Raw genomic sequence first — 21,890 nt, forward strand, 5'->3', positions numbered from 1 at the left:
AAACCCGGGCAGCACCCGGCTCTCCTGTAACATCTCCTGCCCCTGGGAACGGCCCTTCTGGAGTCAGGAGCTGCAAAGCACGGGGGGACAGAGGGGACAAGGGGGGTGGCAGCCCAGTGGCACCCCCTGTGCTTGTCCCAAGGGGCTTGCGGGGTACAAGGAGTGCTGCTGGGCTGTTGCTCCTACGTGAGGTGGCATCAGGGCAGGTTCCGCTCATGGTCTGTAGCTAAATCGAAGGAGGGGACGGGGGCTGCGGGTGAGCACCGGGCTGGGCCACGGCCCTGGGTGGGCCGGTGGCACGTGCTGGTGCGGGGGGAGCACCGGAGGACAGAGGGGGGCAGGGGGACAGGGCCACGTGGAGCCCAGGGACAAGGGATTTCTTCCAGCCCCATCTCGAATGCCCGTGCTGGGGGGAGCTTGGGCTCCTCGCATGGCAGCGACTGTCACCAGGGCAGCCCCGGTCCCCCTGGCGGGACAAGCAGGTCGGGGATGGCTCCGTCCGTCCTCCCCCATCGCTCCTGGGTGGCGGGAGGCACCTCTCACTGTGAGAGCACCCGTGGGTGCCCTGACACCCTCCTCCGTCTCCTCTGCACTCCCCTCCTCTCCATTTTCACCTGCGTGGGACCCCCCCAGGCGAGGGCCCAGGCACCCGACCGTGGGTCACCCCTCGCCACGAGCCCCTCGGGACTCTTTGTCCCCACACGGTGATGGGGACACCTTGGTGGCGGACACTCAGGGGGGGCCAGGACAGGCCCATGGCTCTGTGCCAGGAGAAGTCCTCGAGGCCACCCAGCCTCCTGTGCCCACCACTGCTCCGGCCCCACAAACCACCCTGGACACCCCAGTGTCCCCAAGAACCCCTCCTTATCCCCATCTCATCACTCTTGGATGCCGTCCTGACAGCACCTGCCTCCCCATCCTCCTTCCTCCTGCCCCTGCCTCTGGGCTAAGCCCACGTGATGCTTGGTGACGGGGAAATGTCCCTCAGCTGCCGGTTCCTTGCACCCTGCAGGCCCCCCACCCCAAGGGTGCTCAGGGCCTGGGTACACTGGGGAGATCTGGGGTGGCCTCCCAGACTGGGGAGAGGGCAGCAAGGTGGGGTGCAGGGAGAGGTGCTCTTGGCACCGTTGTCTTGTCCGACTGGCACACAGAGATGGCAACAGGAGGGCCTCTCTCCTGGGCACTGGAGACCCAGGATGAGCGCGGGCACGGCCCCGAAACCGCCGGCTCCTCCGTGCTGTGGGGCCGTGGCAGCGTCCTGGCGAGGGAGCTCGGCTCTGCCCGGCGCCGCTCGCCTGCCCCGGGTATTGCCCATCCCCTCCCCGCGCTGTGCCCGCCTGAACGGGCGCTCTGCTGGCAGCCAGCCCCCAACAGGGTGTCAGCGGGGTGGGTGCGGGGAGGTGACCCCCCGAGGCACCGCCGGCTCCTCCCGTGACCGGTGCCCGGCCGCGGGCTCCCTTGCAGCATCGGACAGGACCTACGGGGCTACAGCTACAAGCGTGTGGCTGCTGCGGCTCCTCCGCCCTACGGCTCCTCCTTGTGCTCCTGCTTGGACTCCTTGATCACCTGGAGGCAGAGGGAGAGCGACCATCACCCCGGGCTTGGGCTCTCCTCCCGGGCTGAGCCTGTCTGGGCTCTGAACGACCTTGGGGACAGGGACGGGGGATGGTTTTCTCTACGAGCTGCCAGGCTCAGCCCCACCGTGGCCCAGAGCCGGTTCGTGCCGTGCTCTCAGGGCACCGGGGTCACTGGTTCCCTGCCTGGGCTGCTCCTGGGCTGAAGGGTGGTGGCCCCACGTGCATGATGAGTGACCCCCTTGGGGACACCCCGTGGGGAGGGGGGGTGGAGGGGAGGCAGCGTGGGTGTCACGGATGAGGACTTCGCACCTCTCCATCCTTGGTCTCCACAGTTTTGACCACAATGCTCCTCTTCACGCGGGCTTCAGACACGGATTTAGGGTCCAGGCTGGTCTCTAGGGGACAGGGGCAGGACACGGGGGTGACCCAGTGCCCAGGAATGGCTCCTCCAGCCCCACTCAAGGTGGGGGGGCCCAAAGGGAACAGGTTGGCCTGGAGAACCCTGAGCCAGGGGACGCTGGCCCCAGGGATGTGACCAGCCTCAGGGACACTGTGGGCCTCGGGGATGCGATTGGCCTTGGGGACGTGACTGGTGACATTCTTGGCCTTGGGATGTGGCTGGCACCGGGGATGTGGCCGGCTTTGGGGAGTGATTAGCCTTGGGGACACGGCACCGTGGACATGATTGGCCTTGGGAATGTGGTTGGCCGTGGGGACACGGGTGGCTTTAGGGTGTGATTGGCCTTGGGGACAGGGCTGTCCTTGGGGACATGGTGGTCATTCAGCCTTAGGGACATCACTGGCCTGGGGACATGCTCGGCTCTGGGATGTGGCCATGGCTCACTCCTCCCCCCATCTTGGGAGAACCCAGGAGTCCTCATTCCTTGAGGTTTGGAGGAAAAGCTCCCGGTCCCTCCGGATGGGGCAGGGATGGTTGAGACAGCGTCTCCTCCCGCTGACCCCTAGAAGCCACCCCTGCTCGTGCCACCATCCCACCCCCACCCCACGCGTGGCCACGGCCTCACCTCGGATCTGCAGGTTGGAGAAGCTCTGCACGGGGATGGTGATCCTGCAGGAGCGACGCGGGGTGTTGGGAAGAGCATCGGGGTCCTGCTGCCGCCCTGCACACCAGCTCGGCCCCGCCTGGGGCTGGGGCAGGAGGGCTGGGGACAGTCCGACACCCCCGAGGGGACCACGAGGCTTTGGGGATGGTTTGGGACACGGCCGGGGAAGGGGCAGGGGCAGGATGAAGCCCCCGCTCTGCCATCACCTGCTCTCCTCGCCCTCCAGCAGTTTGCGGTACGTGGCGATCTCGATGTCGAGGGCCAGCTTGACGCTGAGCAGCTCCTGGTAGTCCTGCAGGTGCCGGGCCATCTCCTCCTTGAGGCTGCGGGTGTCCTCCTCCAGCCGTGCCACCGTGTCCTGGTAGCCGGCCGTCTCCAGGGCGTAGCGCTCCTCCAGCTCCCGCAGCTGCCTCTCCAGGGACTCGTTCTGGGGGACCCCGAGGGGACAGGACACCCTCCACCGCCGCCTTCTCCCGGGAGCTGGTGGCTCTCCGCGGTGCCCATCCACCTCCCACCCCTGGGGACCAGCCGTTCCCCCAGCAGCGGGTGGGGGTCCCCAGCGCCGTGCCAGGGAGCCCGGTGGCGGTGGCAGCCCCCCGATGCCGTGTCCCCCGCCCGCTGCCCGCAGCTGTCACCTACCGCACCCCGCAGAGCCTCCAGGTCGCAGGTGAGGGCCTGGAGCTGGCGCCGGTACTCGTTGGCCTCCTGCTTGGCGGCGCGCAGGGCCTCTGCGTGCCGGGCGGCCGCGGCCGTCAGGTCTGTGAACTGGGGGGGGACACGTGCCGTGGGATGTGTCCCGGTGGCACATGGCGTGGGGACACAGCCCTGCTCTGCTCCACTGCAGGGACGTGGCCCCACCAGCACGTGGCACACAGACACATCCCCGACCCGGCAGGGTGGTGGGACGGTGCTCACGGGACGTGTCCCCAGAGCCCCGTGTCACTGGGGACGTGTCCCTGCTGCTGGGGCAGGAGGAGACAGTGCACACGGGACACGCCCTTGGTGTGGGCCTGGGGACATGTCCCTGTTCCTGCAGCCGTTGGGGACAGGCGGGACATCCCCAAAGGCGCGTGTCCCAGGGACATCCCAGCTCCCGGGAGGCCGTGGCCCCAGCAGCGCCTGTGGTGGGGACACATCCCTGCTGCCATGGGAGGAAGGGACAGCTCACATGGGACGTGCCCCCGGTGGCACGCGGTGTTGGGTGGAAGGGACGGCGCACGTGGGGCACGTGGCTGATGGCACGTGTCGTGGAGACGTGTCCCTGCTCCCTTGAGGCGACGGGACAGCGGACATGGGACACGTCCCTGACGGCAGGTGCTGCTGGGGACACGTCCCCGCCGTGCAGGTGGGAGGGATGGTGCCTTTGGAAGCCACCGGGAACGTGTCCCTGCTCCTGCGGGACAGTGCCTGTGGGCCCCGTCACTGGGAACACGCCTCAGGGACCGTGCCCGTGTCACTCCGCAGGGGGACACGTCCCCGCTCCCCGCGGGGACCAGGCCCGGACACGGGACACGGGCGGGGGCAGCGGGGATCCCAAACCCCACGCGCCACCCCCAGGCGGCGCCGCCCAGCCCCGAGGAGGTGACGCTCGGGAGGGGACAGCCAGGCCCCCCCGCCGGGCGACCGGCTCCGCCGCACCTTGGACTTGTACCACTCCTCGGCCTCCCGGACGTTGCTGGCGGCCGCGGCCTCGTAGCGGCTGCGGATGTCGCGCAGGGCGGCCGTCAGGTCCGGCTTGCTCGCGTCCACCTCGACGTGCACCCGCTGCCGGGCCAGCTGCTCCTGCAGCTCCCGCAGCTCCTGGGGGGACAGCGGGGCTCAGCCCGGCCCCGGCGAGCCCCGGGACTCCCCCCCAGCCCCCCGCGCGGGGTTACCTCCTCGTGGGCCTTGCGGAGGAAGGCGATCTCGTCCTGCAGCGTCCCCACCCGCCGCTCCAGGGCCAGGCGAGCCAAGGCAGCGGCGTCCACGTCCTGCCGCCGCGGGGGGAGAGGAGGGACCGTCCCCAGGGCCTGCTCCCTCCCGAGCTGCCCGGCCCTGCCCCGTGCTGCCCCGTTCTGCCCACCCCAAGGCACCCCAGCCCCCCACTGCCCGCTCCTGCCCACCCCTGCCCGTCCCCGCGGGAGGCTGAGCTGGGGGCTGAGCCCCTGGGCTGCAGGACGGGGGACGCAGGGTCCAGCCCCTGCCCTCACCTGCCTGTAGGCAGCCAGGTCGCTCTCGGCCTCCAGCCGCAGGGTCGCCTCGTCCTGCAGCCTGCGCCGGAGCAGAGGCACCGTTACTCACTCAGCACCGTTCCCCTCAGCATCGCTCCTCGTTAGGCGCAGTACTCGTTGGGCGCTGCTACTCGGTATTGCTGCTACTCATTAGGCGCTGCTACTCGTCACCCTGAGCCCCAGGGATGGACCCCCCGGGCCGACACGGCCCTGCGCTCCCAGCACCCACACCCTGTGTCGGAGCACGTGCCCATCCCACACCCCCCGCCACCGTCCTGCGCTGTTCCCGGGGTCACCCTGGTCCCTGTTGCCACCCGCGGCCCCGTCACCACCCTGGTGCCCACCACTGCCCGGTCCCCAGGGCTACCCTGGTCCTGGTGGCCACCCTGGTCTCTGTCTCAGTGGCCAACCTGGGGATACCTGCTGTCACCCTGGTCCTTGCCACCGCCCTGGTCCCCAGATGACTGTGATCACCATCCTGGGGGCCACCTTGGTCCCTGAGGCCATCGTGCTGCTGGTGGCCCCCTTGCTCCCCATCCCCACCCCGCTCCCCATCCCCACCCTGGTCATGGTCGCCACCTTGGGCCCCAGGGCTACCCCAAGCGGGGCAGAGCCTTACTTCTGCTGGAGGCTGCCGAGGTCCTCGGCGAGGTTCTCCTTCTCGATCTCCAGACGGGCCTTGGCGGTGGCCAACTGCTCCACGTGGCGCCGCAGGTCACGCAGCTCCTCCTGGTAGACGTCGGGCAGACGCGAGGGCTCCTGCTCCCGCGCCTGGTGCAGCTCCACCACCAGCACCTTGTTCTGCTGCTCCAGCAGCCGGACCTTCTCGATGTAGCTGGCAAAGCGGTCGTTGAGCTCCATCATCTCCACCTTCTCGTTGGTGCGCGTCTCCCTGAACTCCGAGTTGAGCGCTGCGGCCAGCGAGAAGTCCATCCTGCCCAGCCCCAGGCGGGCACCCGTGCGGGGACCAGGCTGGGCGCTGCGGGGAGCCCGGAGCCGGGCGGGGGGGCTGGCGGGAAGCCCCCGGTAGCCCGGGGCGGCGGGGCCGATGCGGCGGCCGTAGGAGGAGAGCCGCTGGCTCTCCATGCCGAAGGGGGGGGCGTGATGGGCCCGGCCCGGGGGTTTTATGCAGCCCGGGGGCCCCCCCGTCACTGGCCACCGGGCAGGGAGCCCAAGTCCCGGCACAGCAGCAGGGGGGGGCTGTGCCCTGGCAGCCAGCCCGGGCACCGCAGCACGGCCCCCTGCCCCCGCGGCGGGCACTGGGGGGGCTGGGGCACACGCCAGGCTGGGAGGCAGAGCCGTGGCCGTGGGCACCCGTGGGGCAGCCGGCGGGTGGGTGCTGGGTGCGAGGCGGGGTGCGAGGCCGTGGGCACCGCGGGAGCTGGGGGCAGCGCTGCAGGGCTCCGTGGGCGCGGGATACATTCCCCTGGGGCGGCGTGGGTGCTGGGGGCACGGCCGTGGGGGCCCAGGGGTGCTGGGTGCGGGGGCCCAGGGCGCTGTGGGTGCTGGGTGCACACACACGTCCACACGCACACACGTCTCCATCCCCCCATGCCCATGTGCGCGCACACAGACAGACAGACAGACAGACAGACACACACACACACACACACACACACACACACACACGCACACACACGCACTCTCTGTCTCTCTCACGACTCACACCCCGCCCGCTCCCCGTTTCGCCCCCCCGGGCCCAGCCCCGGCACAAGCGGCTCCGCACCCGCCGCCCGGCCCCGGCTCCCCTGGGCGGAGGCTCTGTGCGGGCCGTCTGGCAGCGCGGGCAGGCGGCTCATTAAGGCCGGCTGCTCATTAAGGCCGGCTGCTAATTAGAGCCTGACGCCTCCCAAGTCCTTCCCCCCCGCTGGCTCTGTCAAGCGCCGCCTGGTCCTGCCGGAGCCCGGCCGGGGCTCAGGGCGCCGGGTCCCCCCTTCCCAGCTCGGGGGGGCCGGATCCTGCCCCAGCCGCTGCTGTGGGTGCGCGGCCGCGTCCCCGTCACCTGTGCGCTGAGTTTGGGGGGGCTTTTGCCCGCCGGGGGCGGCGGGGGGAGGAGGGAGGGCCGGGACCCCTCCCCGGGCGGCTGAAAGGGGCTTCGTGCGGGGCCGGAGCCGGCGGGCCCGGCCCCCCCGCGGGGTCTCTTTGTGCCGGGGCCCGGCGCTGCCGGGAAACGCGGGGGGACAGAGCCAGGGGCACGGGGCCACCGCCAGCCCTGAGCCACACAGCGGGACATGGCCAGGCCTCGGGGACAGCGCCGGCGGGGGCCGGGGGGCTTGGGGACCGCGAGGGACTCGTGGGGGCATCGGGGTGGGGGCCCCAAGAGGCGGCTGGATGAAGCCGGGGGGGTCCCAGGAGGGGCTGGAGCGGGGCCAGGGCGGGGGACAGCTCCCGCCGGCTGGCAGCTAGATGGCAGCCGATGGCCGGGAAAGGCTCCCCGCCCGCTCGGGGACGGGGACACGCCGCCAGGCCCCGCTGGACCGCGGCCACCGTCGCCGGGCCACCGACCGCGGCCACTTGGAAAGTGTCGTGGCAACAGCCGTGGCCCCACGGGTGTGACCTGTGGGCACCCAGGGCCAGGGCGGGCTCATACTGGTGCGACTGGGGGCACTCGGGCGGCGCTCCGAGACAACCGCTTGCTGCCACATCCCCCTCGAATCCCCAGAAGCTCCTCGCCCCCAGGCAGGCCCGTGTCCCCCAGCTGTCCTGGGCCACTGTCACCAGCGGCGGGCAGGGGTTTGCCCACAGAAACGCCCGGCTTGGGGCCCCGATGTACCCCGCAAGTGACACTTGGCCTCCCGGAAGAGTGGCAGCCCTGGGAACGTGTGCTGGGTGACAGCCCCTGGTGACAGGGCTCCTCCGTCCCCCGGGACTCTCTGAAGTCCCCTGGCGTGCACAGTCCTGGCGGGGCAGGACGGGGCTGGGGGCGCGGCGGGGTCCTCGCCAGCCCCCGCGCTGCTCCCCAGAGGTTGATTTTCTCCCAGCTCCTGCCGGCCGGGATCAAAGCACAGAAAGCTGTCCCTGCCGGCAGGCAGAGCTGGGCTCTCCCCCTCCTCCTCCCCGGCCCCCCTTAATGAGACAAACGAACTGGGAGCGGGCTGCAAGTGTTAATTAGAAGCTTCCTCGCTCTGAGAAGACAAAGGCGAGATCAGCCGCTGCCAGGCAGGGAAGTAGTGCAGAAGGAGCCGGTGACCCCGGTCCCTGTGGGACAGCAGCACACCCGCAGCTGGGTCCTCCCTCCCCGTCCTGCTCCCACCACGCTTGGTCACCTCTGGGGGTGGCTACGAGGAGCTGGGGCAGGCAAGCAGATGTGCCCGTGGCCAGACGTGCCCTGGCACGGCAGCAAAGGGGGTCGCAGGGGTGTCGGGGGACAGGTGTGGTCCCCAGGCAGGGATGCGGGGAGCTCTCTGCTGTGCAGGCGGCTGGAGCCAGGAGCCCCCAGCGTCACACGGAGACAGGGATGGTGGCCATGGGGTTGTAGCAGAAACACTTTTCGCCCCGCAAAGCAGCAGCAGCCGGTGCTTGCCGGCACTCTGGGACACGGAGCGAGCGCCCCAGAGCCCCCCGGGCACAGCAGAGGGGGCAGAAGGCACCCACGGGGTCCCGGGGATGATGGGAGATGGGGGAAGCCCCGACAGAGCCCACCCCCACGAGCAAGGGCCTTTTCCAGGCCCGCTCAGACGGGAGCTGCTTCCCCATCCCAGCTCCCTGGGCGAGGGGGAGGCGAGAAGAAACAGCCGCACGTCTCCCCTCTCCCCTCTGGTTGGAAACGAAAAAGGTTTATTAAAAATACATGTTATTTCTTAGTATGATACGACAGGGGACGTAACTGGGACGGTGAACAGGAGGGGGCTGGGGGTGACTGCAGGGGGACAAGAAGGGCTGCAGGAATTGTTGTGTGGCTGCAGGAAGGGTGGGACAGGGCTACGAGAGAAAGGAAGAAGTTTGGCACCTGGGTTGGGACACTGCCGGGGATCCTGGGTGCAGGAGCCATCAGCATAAGAGCTTCATTGGCTGGGGGGTGGGAGCAGGGGGGGCACTGCCCAGGGCCACGAGCTCTTTGGTGGTCCTTCTGCTGCCCTTCCAGGAGAGAGGGCCCGCAGGATGCTCTGAGGATGGAAAGAGGAGGGAAGTGCATTAGGCAGCTGCTGGGTAAAAGCAGCAAACCCAGGTCCCGTCCCCCCCGGCCCCGACAGAGATCCAGGTGCTGCCAGCCCCCTCCTCCTTTCTGCCCCTCCCCAAGCACCCACCAGCCTTCCCCGAGGCTCTGGCTACAGCCAGGAAGCAGCAAACCCCAAAGAGCATCTTCCACCAGCAGCAAACCTCCCAGTTCGAGGTATTTTCCTCACCTGACCCGGAAGGGGGCTGGTCCAGCGCCCGCTTGGTGCCTGCCCTGCCGCAGGGAACGCTCTTGCAGCCCGTGGTGCTGCGGGCAGAGGGTTTCCCCAGGCGCCTGCCCGGGAGCGGAGGGGCGCGGGAGGGCTGCGCAGATCTCGGGGTGCTGCAGCTCTGGAGCCCACCCAGGGTGGGGGGAGCAGCGCTGTGAAGAGAAAGGGGCCGTTTTAAACCCGCGAGGCTCAGGGCGGAGCCCCCCCGCGTCCCCACGTGTCACAGGTGAGGTGGGGCCGACGCAGGCAGGGACGGGGGCTCGAGCCCCAGGCAGCTGCCAGCCCTTGCTGCCTGCGCGGGGCGCTCTGGGGCACGGGGGGCCGGCGGCTGCCTCACCTCTCCACTCGACTCCGCTTCTGCGCAGGGGCTTTGGAGACCACGGAGGGCCTGGGGATGGAGGAACCCTTCACGGCAGACACCGGGGCACAGGCTCTGCGGCCAAGGAGAAGGGAGTTAGTGCCCGCTCTCGTGAGGCTGCGAGGCAGCCAGGCCAACACCATCCGCCCGCAGGGAACAGGAGTCACAGGAAACCTGCCCGGTTTTGTAGGGGAAAACCGTTCCAAGAGGGGTAAATCCTCAGGAGAGCGGCACAGGAGGCGTCAGCCGCCTGGCTACTGCTGCTCCCTGAGGTGCTCGGGCTGTTCCCCTGGACCTCAGTGTCCCCAGTTCCCTCGGTAGGAACCATTTCCTAGAGCTGCAGGAGGAGACGGGGAGACCTCGGGGTGTCCTGCGTTACCAAGGCCATGCCCATCTCTGCCTTTGGATGCTCTCACAGATTCACAGAGCTTTGGAAAATCCAGAGCCCCTTTGAAGCACCAGCAATAAAAAAAACCCCAAAACTACCAACTAAACAATAAAACGCAAAACCCCAGAGTGTGCAGTCCCAACCCTCGCTCCAACCTCTCTGGGAGCAGAGGTGAGGCCCCACCTGCTTCCCAGCCAGCACGCGGGGCTCCAGAAGGGCCCCAAAGGGAGAAATAGATTTCTTTGGAATGTTTTTTATATCTTTATATATATATAAAGATATTTTATATCTTTATATATATATTTGACAGCGATTCACACACGAGCTCGGACCGCTGGCTGCCTGTCTGCAGGCTGAGTGTTTTCTGCCCAGTCTCCCCCCTTAGCAGAGCTGCAGCGATCCACGGAGGATTCACCCAGACAGCAAGATCGTGGAGGGGGGAGCCCCAAAACCACAGTTAACCCCCCCAGGCCAGCACTTACTGGGGCACGACGGGGCCGTCCTGCTTGTTGAGGTGGCTCTGGACGCTCTCCCAGATGGAGAATTCTGGCAGGCTGGAGGCAGCTGCCTCGGCCACGCTGGGTGAACCACTGCTGTTGGAGACCTCAAAAGTCTCGTTCAGGTTGTGAACGGGCACAGCAGGCAGCGTGCGGCGGTTTTGGGCAGCCGATGACACCGGGGACATGTGACTTGTTGTAGTCCCCCTCTTCTTAATCGGGCCAGGAGCCACCGACGTGGGGCTGCAGGGGGCAGCGAGGTCCTGCAAGCGCTGCACGGTGCCACTCATCCCGGGGGTGCTGGGCACGGCGACAGACACCTGGGCTGAAGGAGCAGAGAAGAAACAGAGTCACCTCCTTGTCTGCAGTTCCCAGGCACCCGCAAAGCCCGGGGCATCCCCCTCACAGCCCCCCGTCACAGCTCGGCGGAGGTCAGCCCAGCGAGCCCTACAGCAGCCGTTTGCCAGCGGGTGTTTCCATCAAACCACCTTAAACCGAGAGGAAAAGAGCCAGCACAACTAATCCTAAAGGCATCAGGCTGGGCCCAAAGCAAGTGCCCTGCGGCAACGCCCGGTCTGTGCCCGGAACACAGGGTCTGCAGAGCCCACGGCTTCGCTATGGGCATCGTGCATCGGCCCTGAGGATGAGGAGGGAGAGCTCAGCCCTGGTCAGATGCAGGCTGCCGGCTGGGAGGCCACAGCCAGGCTGGCTGGGACAAATGTTCCATGGAGGAGTAAACAAGAGGAGGACAAATGAGGATCAGAACTGCTGTTTTGGTCTCCAGGAGCAGAAATATCCCTCACGTTTATGCTGACTCGCACACACGTGCTGAGCTCCCCGGAGACAAGGGCTGCTCCTGGCTCCGGCCGTGCCCCGGGCTCCCGGCGGTGCTGGCCAGCCCCAGTCGCTCTACAAAGCGAGGCTGCAGCCGCTCTGGGCAGAACCCGCTGGGTGCCACGTCAGGAGGAGTCAGGAGAAACTCATCTCCCTGCCCTGTGCCCCCAGCTGGGAGCTGCCCCCCCGCCACCGGCTCCTCCAGCGCACACCGAGACAAAAGAGAGGGGGCAGCACCGACGGCCCCAGCTTCTCACCCTCACAGCCCTGCTGCATCCTCTGGGCAGGGCTGGCCCCGCCGATCTCTGCGGCTCCCTTTGCAGACGTGGCTTGCTCCCCGCTTACACCAGCCTCCTGACTGACCAGGCGCTCCAGGTCCTCAAATTCGGAGACCATGGCAGGAGTGAGGAGGGCGGCAGCCTTCAGGAGGGCGTATTGCTTTCGGGCAACGTTCAGGACGGCAGCCAGGAGCCTGGGACAGAGAGAGACAGACCCAAGAACCAGTTAGCAGGCGAGCGTGAGCCAGCGTCACCAGTACCGGAGGCCCAGCAGCACCAGCATCACCTCTGAGACACCTCCTTGGGCGGGGCAGAGCCTGTTAGCAGAGTTTTGGGGCAAGAGAGGCAAACTGAAGTCGAGAGATACCCAAGTTGTAAATCTCTTCCTGGACAACCCGAGCTGTGAGTTGTGTGTTTACCTGTTAGTTACAGGGACAAAACGGCACCTGCAGGCTCTGCCGGCTTCAGACACTTGTCAGCTCCGGCAGAGGCAGACAGATCCAGGCACACGTCAAGGCCAGCCTCCCTCAAGAGGCCTTTCCAAAGAGGTTCATTCTGCCAAGATGCTTGGGGCAGAGACATCAGCAGATGGTGCCACGGGAGCCCTGCCAGGGCAGGGCCCGGGGGAGCAGCGGCAAGAGGAAAGACTTCGCAGAGGTAATTTCAGGACTAACAACGCGCACTGACGGCTCACACGGTGGCTGTGCCTGGAAACCTTCACTGCTGCATTTCCAGGAGAGACTATCCCATGGGATTAGATCTCCAGGAGCCAAGTCCCTTATTTTACAGGGCCGGCTGTCATCTGCAAACAAAGACCTGGTCCCACGTCCTTCTGGACAGCCCTTAGGATGGCTACAGGATGCAACAGGAGGGTGGGCAGCCCGTCCTCCGCAGGCAAACATGAGGAAGCAACATGTGGGAACGACACGAGGACACTCACGTCTCTGCCCGGCTGCCAGACAACCCCTGCAGAAGGCACCTTGGTGTCTTCCCTTCCAGCTGGACGTCTGTCTGGTGGGCTGCTCTGGGGCTGCTGGGAGGCCTTTCCTCTGGAGCCTGGAGCAATCACCCAAAAGCGCAGCATTAGCCCATCTCCGAGCTGAGTTTGTTCCCCAAATTCCCCGTTAGCTGGGAAGTTAAGGGGTTTTGCCAGCAGTCCACAGCCCCCCACACGCTGAGCCAGGAGCCCGTGGACCGGGTGAGTTCCTGCCCTCTCCCAGCGCGCCCAGGGTACCCCACGAGGGTATGTGAGCCCCCCACCAGGCCCCACTCATCACAGCACCCCTTCTCTCACCTCCTCCTCCAGCTCCATTGGCATCCCAACAGACTGTCCAGCTCCCAGCTCCTGCTGCTCTCCATCACTGCCCCTCTGAGCCACGCTGGTCTGTGGGACAGCTTCCTCCAACCTGCAGAAGGCAGAGAAGCAGCCACTGAGCCAGAGAAGATCCTCTGGGGAAGCTGTCACTTTGCCCAAGAAGTTTTGGGATGGATCAAGGAGAAGAGGATTAGGCCTTTGCAGCCCAGCTTTGTGCACTGTGCTCTGCCACGCTCATAACTGCCCCCGAGCCCAGTCGAGGTGACGTGCACACCAGTAAAGAAGCTCCTCTGCTTTCTAATGGACACATGGGCTCTGACCAGCACTAAAACCCCACAGGCTCGGGGCACACCAGGAGGTCCCACCAAGCTCTGTCCCTGCTCCCCACCAGCCTCACCTGGGCAGCCCCTCTGGGAAGCCGGAGGGAGCCAGCGGCGCCAGAGCCTGGTTCTGTGACTCCCGGGCAGCGTCCTCATAGACCCGGAGCTTCGCCCGCAGATCTGCCACCTGCGAGGAAGGATCAGCTCTTGCTCAGATGGTTTCACGAGCCCAGGAGCTCAGAGCTCCACGTCCCCAGCAAACCACAGCTAAAGCGAGAGCCCTCCCCTCCCCGCCAGCATCTCACCTCCGCTCTCAGCCGCTCGCAGGTGACGGCGTATTTACTAACGTGGCCGTCAGAGCTGGTCACGTTGCTCTTCAGCTGCAGAGACAGGGCCAAGGCAGAGGTTAAAGCAGCACTGGGGCTGCACGTACCTCTCTCCCAGTGCTGGAGCTGCTCAGCCTCCTCCAGGCTCCCCAGGGAGCCCCAGGGTGGCTGCAGTGGACAGGAGCTGCGCTCAGGGACCTGCTGCCGCAGTCACAAGCCTTTCTGGGTGCTGGGCTGAGGAGCTTTACATGAAGACAGGGCACACACTGTCTGCAGCTTCATCCGCTGCTGTCTGCCCAGAGCGGCATCCCCAGGGCTGGAAAACTCAAGCTGGATAAGGGAGGCACCCACTAACCTCCCCCCCCCCAAACCAGGCTCCTTCCCAGCCATCCCCAGCCGCTCCCAAACACAGAGCAGATCACCGCCGCAACGCCAGATCCTCACCGACACCTTGATCTCCTTGGCCCGGCCGGCGTACTTGAGGGTGTTGTAGGTGTCCTCGTAGGCCAGGACGGAGGGACTCACGGCGGCGATCATGATGGTGCGGCAGTGGCCGCCGATGGAGTCCTTCAGCAGGCGTGTGAGCTTGCTGTCCCGGTACGGGATGTGGCTTTTCCTGCTCTGTACCGAGAGATCAAGGCTCTGCTCAACTCCAAATCTGTGCCGCAAGGGCGCGGCCACCCTCATCCCACGGCACCTCTCGGAGCCCAGCCCAGGCTGCCACCCTCACCGCGCGGGCAGAACCATCCCCGGAGGACACCGCGCTCACCCGCCCACCCCGGCGGGGCCACGCGATGAGCAGCGTTACCTTTGCCTCAGCCAAGGCGTTGATGACGTTGATGAGGGCCAGCAGCGAGCGGTTGATGTTGGCGCCCTCCCGGAGCCGCTCTCCCTTGGTGTTGGCGACCGAAGCTCGCTCCGAGCCTGCCAGGTCGATCAGGCTCATCTTGGCCACTCGCAGGTCGCCAGCGAGGCCGCCAGTGCAGTCCTGCTGCTTCACGTAGATCTGCGAGGACAGAGGTGGGTGAGGCTGCAGCTCCACCAGGCTCGTGGGGCTGCTGGTTGGAGCCAGCATCACCGGTTTCAATGTTTGTGAAACGATGGCGGAGCGGATCACGCAGGCGTGAGATCGAGCGGCAGGAAAGGAGGGGCCCGGCATGCTGAGAAGACAAGCAAAAACTCGGCGATGACTTGAGCAGCAAAGCCACGGAAGGGATCTCGCAAGACGGGACAGAGCTGCGGAAAATAATCAGCGTCTCCTGCACTTGGTGAGCGAGTGGGGTACAGCTGGTCGCGTCCCCGAAGGGCAACACCCCAACCCAAAGCCCTGGCATCATCCAGGATGTGCTCATGCACGGTGGCAGCCCCAGCCCTGACTCCGACTGTGGGTTTTTCCAGAAATCTCAGATGCCAGTGGGGGCTGCAAGCCCCCAGACACAGCCTCGCAGTGCCCCAGGGAGGCATCCAAGCAGGGCTGGCGGTGCCCAGCCCAGTTCCCAGCTGGTGCAGGCGAGGAGGGACACAGCCACTGAGACTCACCCACAGCACTGCTCCGTAACTTCCCCTTCAGCATCTCTCAAGATCTCCCAGGAGGAGCAAACACTTCCCCCACCGCCCTGGAACCCCCTCAGCCCCCCAGGAGCGGCTCCTGCATGGCCTGGAGGTGCCACAGAGATAGATGCTGGAGGCTGGTAACCGGTCCTGCATCCTCACCAGACTGTGGTTTGCCTGCCGGGCAGGGCAGAGTTCCAGCACAGCTCATGGATTCACGGCAGGCGGGAATCCAGCACCCAGTGACAAGCCCGGCTGGGAAAGCATCCAGACACCTGGACTTCCCCCTGCAAGCAGCAACGGGCAAGGCACCAGGTTCAGAATGAAATTGCAGTCAGAGCCCTCTGTCTCCCCACGCAGCCGTGACGGCCCTGCTAATTCGGGGAAGGGCCTGGCTGGAATTGAAATCAACTGGCAGGTTTGTGTAGGAGAGCACCGAGAAACCGGGGAGCAAATTCACAGAGCCCCGGGGGAGCGGAATTCCCGGCTCAGAGCCGGGGGAGACACGACGGAGCAGACTGCCTGCCTGCGGCACCTGGGGGGAGGCACAAGCAGGAGCCAGCGATACGCGGCCCCTTTGCTCTGAGGAAGGTTTTAGGTGCAGCTCCCACACGCTGAGTTGACAAGAGACAAAAGCACAAAGGGAAATTTCAGCCCTTGGGACCCCTAACACCAAGCTGGGAGTCTGGGGCTGTCTGGGAGACGTGGCCACCAGCGTGACCAGTGTGTGCTGTCCTGCTGCAGCGCTGGCTACTGGCCTGCCCAGACCCACACCTCTCTTCTCAGGGCCAGGACCCACCGATTTTTCCTGTGGCACAGCAGGAGCAGGGGCAGGAACCCCGGGTCCTGGCACAGGCTGGCTCCCTCGCCCCCTTCTCAGCACAAATCCCGAGCGACACTGCAACCCGCAGCCCTCACCTGGAAGATGGCGTGCGAGCGGGAGGAGGTGCTGTTGGCGTCGGTGGGATGCTGTGTCCGGTTCCTGTTGCCGTTGGCCAACATCTCCAGCAGCTGCTCTGCCGACGCGGGCTGGGAGAGAACGGGCAGAGGGCGGGCGTCAGCGCAGCCCGTACGCAAGCACCGAGACAACCCAGCACCCAGCAGCCACGGCGGCGTAGGCTGAGGCATCCTGCAGCTCCGCGGGGCTCGTCTCAGCTCAGGGTGGCGTTTGCTGTCCGCCAGGAGCCGCGCAGATGGCACCCCCGCGCCCTCACACCCCCCACGGCCCCGGGACACGCATCCGCTGTCAGAACTGGTGCAGGCGCAGCGGTGCCCAGACCTTGTGCCCATTTCTCTACCCACCTGGTGGAAGGAGAGACCCTGAACCACGACTCCTTTCTCAGGATCCTCCCGGATGGCCAGAGGGCCCTTGGGCTCCAGCAGGTCATGAATCTGTTCGTTGTACACCTGGAGCAGGGAACGCCACGGAAGGCTGAGGTTTGGTTACCCAACGGGGAGCAGGGAGAGGAACTTTGTGCCCCAGTGTCACGCACAACCTGGTGTCCCCCCGATGCCACCTCTGGGGCCTCGTTACACCAAGAGCAGCTGAGGGGGCTCTCAATGCAGAGGAGAGCTTGGGAGGGCTTCACTGGCAAGTCACCGCGCCACCACTCCTCCAAAGCCAGGAAGCCCTCGTCGCTCGGGGACCACGGCAAGGAGCAGAAAATGCCCCAGGCTCCAGGTGGGAGAAACCAGCAGCACCAGTTCTCCAAACTGGGTGGGTGAGCCTGCTTCCAGCCAGGCTCTAAGGCTGCCCTGGGGACACCGGGCACAGCTGTCAGTGCAGCGGGTACCCTGAGTGTGGCACTGCAGGGTCTGGATCAACCCCAGGTCCCAGTCACGGTGACCCGGAGGCAGGAGGGGACCCGGCTCGGACGCGGCGTACCTCCTGGTAGGAGACGAGCACCTCACAGCTCTTCTCCTCTTGCCTGGCCTCGATCCTCTTGTACAGCTCCACCATGGTGAGGTACATGATGCCAGGGCTTTCCTCCGAGCCCAGCATGGTGTAGGTTTTCCCTGCTCCTGTCGCACCGTAGGCAAACACTGGGAAGAGAAAGGGTGGAGGGTTGCAACGATCGTTAATTAACAGGAGCGGCGGAAAGTGCACTCCTTGCCGGAGAGGAGAGCTTCCCGCAGCAACCCCTGCGGCGGGGGCTGCTCACAGCCTTTGCAGAGACAAGCCAAAGCCAATTCCCCTCCGCGTTTGCCACTCGACCCCTCAGTGCCGTTTTTTTTCTCACTGCAGCCTCTCTCATTTAGCAGAGACAGAACGAGTCCCCAAACCATCACGTGCTTGGATGCTCCAGTCACCCCTGAACCTTCTTTTTAACAAGCCGAGCAGCCCCATTCCCCCACCTCTCCCCAGAAGGCGTTTCTTCTTCCAGACCTGGTAATTCATCTCACCCCCCCACCCCCCCTTTCAACACTCTTTGAAGCGTCACCATCAGAGCAGGACACACTAACCCAGAGAGCCTCAGCCCGTCCCCCCAATAGCAGCACTCGGGGCTTGGCAACTCTCGTTTGAGGATCCTGGAGTTATTTTATGCAGATAGAGACACGAGACGTGCCTGCCAGGTGGGCACAGTGACAGAGGCAGCCTTCAGCAGCTCGCAGAGCATGCCGGAGAGCCAGGAATAGCATCCTCCGGTCCCAGTGCCCGGCCCGGCACATGATTAGACAGGAGAGCAGCCTCTCCCGCACGGTGCTGCCTCACACGAGTGATGTGCTCGTTAAGCCGCTCGTCTGCTGACAGCCTGCCAACAGCACGGGGGGCTGCGGCGGCAGGCGAGGAGCTTTCAGACCCAGCAAGGAGCTTTCAGACCTGGCTTTACAGAGCTGCCAGCCTGCGGCATGCTCACAAGGGGCACGGCAAACCCCAAAGCACCCCAAGATGTGTCTGCTTCACCCCAGATCCCGCTCCCAAACCCAGCATCCTCCCAAAGCTCTGCCCCTCACCGCGATTCGGGCTGCGAAGGGATGGCAAAAGCAAGGGGCTCTTTGCGCCACAGATCCACCTGATTTCTCGCCATCCTTCCCACCCTAGCAGAGCGGAGAGCATGTCATCCTTGTCCCTCAGAATGCCTGGAAAGCACCTGCCCAGCCTCATTTCTGCCCCAACGCCCACCTCCATCCCCTCCAGCACCGCTGTGGCCCCCAGCATCACAGAACCACAGCACACCCAGGCTGTGAGGAACCTGGAGAGATCGTCTGGTCTGAGCTTTTGTGGGAAGGGGAGCCCAGATGAGATCATCTTGCACCCTGTCCAATGGCATCTTGAACACCCCCAGCCCTTGGGACTCCACTATGCCCCTGGGGAGGCTGTGCCAGTGAAGGTTCTCACTGTAAAAAATGTCTTCTACTGAGATGAAACCTCTCCTGGTTCAACATGTCCCTGCTGCCCCTTGTCTTCAACTTGTGACCAGAGAGCCCCCATCCTCTCCAAAGCTGCCCTTTAAGTCCTCAAAAACGGATGAGGTTCGCCCCGGACTCTTCTCCTCTCCAGGGAGAAGAGACCCATCTCCTTCAGTCTCCCCTCTCTGTCCAGCCCTTGGCTCATCTCTGGGGCCCTCCTTTGGAAATCCTCAACTCTACCTGCATCCAGTCTACCTACATCTCTGTCTGAGCTAGAAATGTCCCTGCAGATGCAGCCCCAGACCCAACTTGGGAGACTTTGCACTCCTCTGTCTTCATCCTCCCACTGTTCCTGCTTTTCCAGCCCAGCCAGGTCCCTCCTCACCATTTCCTCCCCACAAATCCTTTTCCCCCTGGAGCCCTGCGTCCAGCTCTGGGGTCCCCAGCACAGGACAGACATGGACCTGTGGGAGCGGGGCCAGAGGCCACAGGAACGGTCTGAGGGCTGGGACAGCGCTGCTGCGGGAAGAGGCTGAGAGCTGGGGGTGCTCAGCCTGGAGAGGAGGAGGCTCGGGGAGACCTTACTGAGGCCTCTCAATGTATAGAAAGAGGCTTGTAGGAAAGTCGGAGAAAGACTTTTTACCAGGGCCTGCAGTGACAGGACAAGGGGCAACGGCTTTTAACTGACAGAGGGGACATTTAGATGAGATCTAAGGCAGAAATTCTTACCTGTGAGGGGGGTGAGGCCCTGGCACAGGCTGCCCAGAAAAGCTGTGGCTGCCCCCACCCCCGGCAGGGTTCAAGGCCAGGTTGGACGGGGCTTTGGGCCACCAGATTTAGTGACACATGTCCCTGCCCATCGCAGGAGGGTTGGACTGGATTATCTTTCAAGGTTCCTTCCAACCCAAACCATCCTGTGACTCCAGAAGTTGCTCTTATTCAGGTTTTGCTTCTCCTCATTGCTCCCCAGGGGGAGATTCGACATTTCCATGTCAGGATCGTCCCTGTCCCGATCACACTCACAGTCACACCAGCTTGGTGCCAGCACCAAGTTTCCGGCTGCATGTTTGCGTGTTGCTGTTGTGTACCCTCATATCCCCAGCTGCTTAGGGCTTCCACAATAAATGAACAGCTCCACTGAGTCCACCCTGCCTGGGAGCAGATGGGACAGGAGCTCCTGCAAGGATTTTAGAAGTTTTTCTTTGCAGAAGGGGCTGTTGGGCGTTGGAATGGGCTGCCCAGGGCAGGGGGGGAGTCCCCATCCCTAGAGGGGTTGAAGAGTCGGGCTGAGCCAGCACTGAGGGATCTGGTGGAGTTGGGAACGGTCAGTGTGAAGTTTGTGGTTGGACAGGAGGAGCTTCAAGATCTTTATTATCCTGGATTATTCTGGGTTTCTGATCAAAGGAGGACCCTCCGGGTCTTACCGGAGCAGTTGTAGCCATTGAGGACGCTGTCCAACAACGCGTGGGTGGTGTGCTGGAACACCTCCTCCTGCGTGGCCCCCTCCCCAAAAACTCGGTCAAAGACAAACTTCAGGTCCTTGCTGTGGTGCTTGGGCCCGTGAGTGGGCAGCACACTGCTGGGGGGGCCACTGTGCTCTTCAGGGTTGAAGACGAGGATGTGCTGGTCAACGACATGCAGGACGGGGCGTGCGGCCCGCTCTCGCTCACAGGAAGCGCGGGGCCGCACACGCACCACAACAGCCACAGAGCCCTCCTGGGGCGGGGGCCCCAGCATCATGGTGACAGGGGGGTGCTGCGATGGGGGCGCGGCACTGCCTGGAGAACAACGGCACCGGGCTCCAACGTCCCAAGGGCCTCACGCACTGTGGGGGGTGGGGGGGAATGGGTCAGCTGAGGCTGAGGGGGTGGAGGGGAGCCCACAGCTGGGCAAGGCCTCGCACCCCCTCCCTGTCCTGAGCCCCGCTGGTGCCCCCAGAGCTGCCGTTAACACCCGCCCACGGCCCGACCCCTTCAGCCCCGTCCCCCCCGGCCTACACCCCCCTCTGGTCCCTGCAGCCCCTCTCACGGCCCCACACCCCCTTCAGGCCCCCACAACCCCCTCCCACAGCCCTGCCCGCCCCCTCCAGGGACGCCGTCCCACCCCCTCCCCTTCGGGCCTCTGTAGCCCGCCCCCCCCTCCACGCTGCCACCTTCGAGCCCCCCCAGCCTCCCTCGGGCCCCTCGTTCTGCCCACCCAAGGCCCCCGGCCCCCCACACCGCCTCCCCCGGCCCCGCAGGCACTCCCAGCCCTCCCCACCCCTCCGAGCCCCGGCCCGCCCACCCCAGGGCCCCAGACCCGCCCCCAGGGCCCCAGACCTGCCCCCAGGGCCCCAGACCCGCCCCCAGGGCCCCAGACCCGCCCCCAGGGCCCCAGACCTGCCCCCAGGGCCCCAGACCTGCCCCCCACGCTCCCGCTCCTCCCCCCCGCGCACCCAACGCCTCAACGGACCCTCCCGCCGCTCCGCTGCCAACGGCCGCGCAGGCCCCGCCCTCGCTCCTCATTGGCCGCTCTTCCCGCCCTCGCTCCTCATTGGCCGCTCTTCCCGCCTCGCCCTCCCATTGGCTGTCTGCCCTGCGCGCTGCACCATGGGAGCGGTAGTCCCGCGGCCCCGATCTGGCCGCCATCTTTCCCCCCTCCCCGTCGCCGACCCGGCCGTGGCGGCCCCCTGCGGCCGGGAGAACCGGCGGCCCGAGCGCTGTCCAGCGGAGAGAGCCCAGCCAAGGGCCCGGCAGGGCTGAGGGGCGCGGGGTCGCCGCCTGCTGCCAGCCACAGCGAGCCGCAGCGGCAGCCTTCTCCTCCCAGCTCCGAGCTGACAGCCCCGGCCCTGAGCAGCTCCCGCTGCCCGGCCGCTGCTGCTCCCGGGGAATTGGTGCTGAGAAACGAGCCCCGGTACCGCCGGGGGACACCCACCCACCCGTGCACCCTGTCCCCAGGGCCACCCAGGGGACCCCAGCGGCTCCTGTCCTCTGACCCCACCGCAGGGGCTCATCGAATTGGGCGGCGTCCTGCTGATACAAGGAAATGATCCCGTGCTTTGAAACTGATTTACTTATAACAGCTTAGAGCAACTTAAAATAATTTCTGAATATTGCTTAAGAATCCTGCTTGCCCTGACTGTTCTGTTGAAGCTTACCAAGGGCTACTGTGTGCATCTAAACAAAGCATTTTCTGTGGAAACTTACCAAGAACTACTATGTTTGGCAAAAATAGAGCCATGTCCTTGGAAAGCAGATGGGTTCTGACAAGTTGAGTCTTTGTAGTGCGTAGACAGCCACGTATCGGCAGTAGAAACTGATCTACTGGTGCTTTTAGGTAAGATAGAGTTGGTAAACCAGCTGAAAACCACTCTTGTTGTTCAAGATATTGGCTGAGAGAATCTGCATATGCTCCAAGGAAAAGTACAAGGTGAGGAGGACTGTGAGCCTTCCTCCAA

At 65.3% G+C, this 21,890-nt stretch overlaps 2 protein-coding genes across 2 annotated transcripts; both read right to left on the reverse strand.

Moving 5' to 3' along the window:
* Positions 1–211: 211 nt before the first annotated feature.
* Positions 212–6,026, reverse strand: LOC141970279 (glial fibrillary acidic protein-like). The gene is made up of 10 exons (XM_074926737.1): positions 5,471–6,026; positions 4,831–4,891; positions 4,516–4,611; positions 4,280–4,441; positions 3,281–3,406; positions 2,848–3,068; positions 2,603–2,646; positions 1,887–1,972; positions 1,482–1,566; positions 212–518 (listed from the first exon to the last, which is right to left on the reverse strand). Exons 1-9 carry the CDS (start codon positions 5,935–5,937, stop codon positions 1,525–1,527), a joined length of 1,305 nt encoding a protein of 434 aa, XP_074782838.1. The 5' UTR covers positions 5,938–6,026; the 3' UTR covers positions 212–518; positions 1,482–1,524.
* A 2,590-nt stretch (positions 6,027–8,616) lies between these two features.
* Positions 8,617–20,993, reverse strand: LOC141970414 (kinesin-like protein KIF18B). Its single transcript, XM_074927009.1, has 16 exons — positions 20,906–20,993; positions 19,879–20,279; positions 16,989–17,146; positions 16,406–16,510; positions 16,022–16,132; positions 14,361–14,558; positions 13,997–14,173; positions 13,532–13,606; positions 13,304–13,413; positions 12,886–12,997; positions 12,532–12,647; positions 11,571–11,785; positions 10,465–10,804; positions 9,574–9,669; positions 9,198–9,388; positions 8,617–8,957 (listed from the first exon to the last, which is right to left on the reverse strand). The coding sequence occupies exons 2-16, from the start codon at positions 20,192–20,194 to the stop codon at positions 8,842–8,844; spliced, it is 2,436 nt and encodes an 811-aa protein (XP_074783110.1). The 5' UTR covers positions 20,195–20,279; positions 20,906–20,993; the 3' UTR covers positions 8,617–8,841.
* Positions 20,994–21,890: the final 897 nt, after the last annotated feature.

The sequence above is a fragment of the Athene noctua genome, chromosome 25 (assembly GCF_965140245.1).
Source record: "Athene noctua chromosome 25, bAthNoc1.hap1.1, whole genome shotgun sequence".
Classification (NCBI taxonomy): Eukaryota; Metazoa; Chordata; class Aves; order Strigiformes; family Strigidae; genus Athene; species Athene noctua.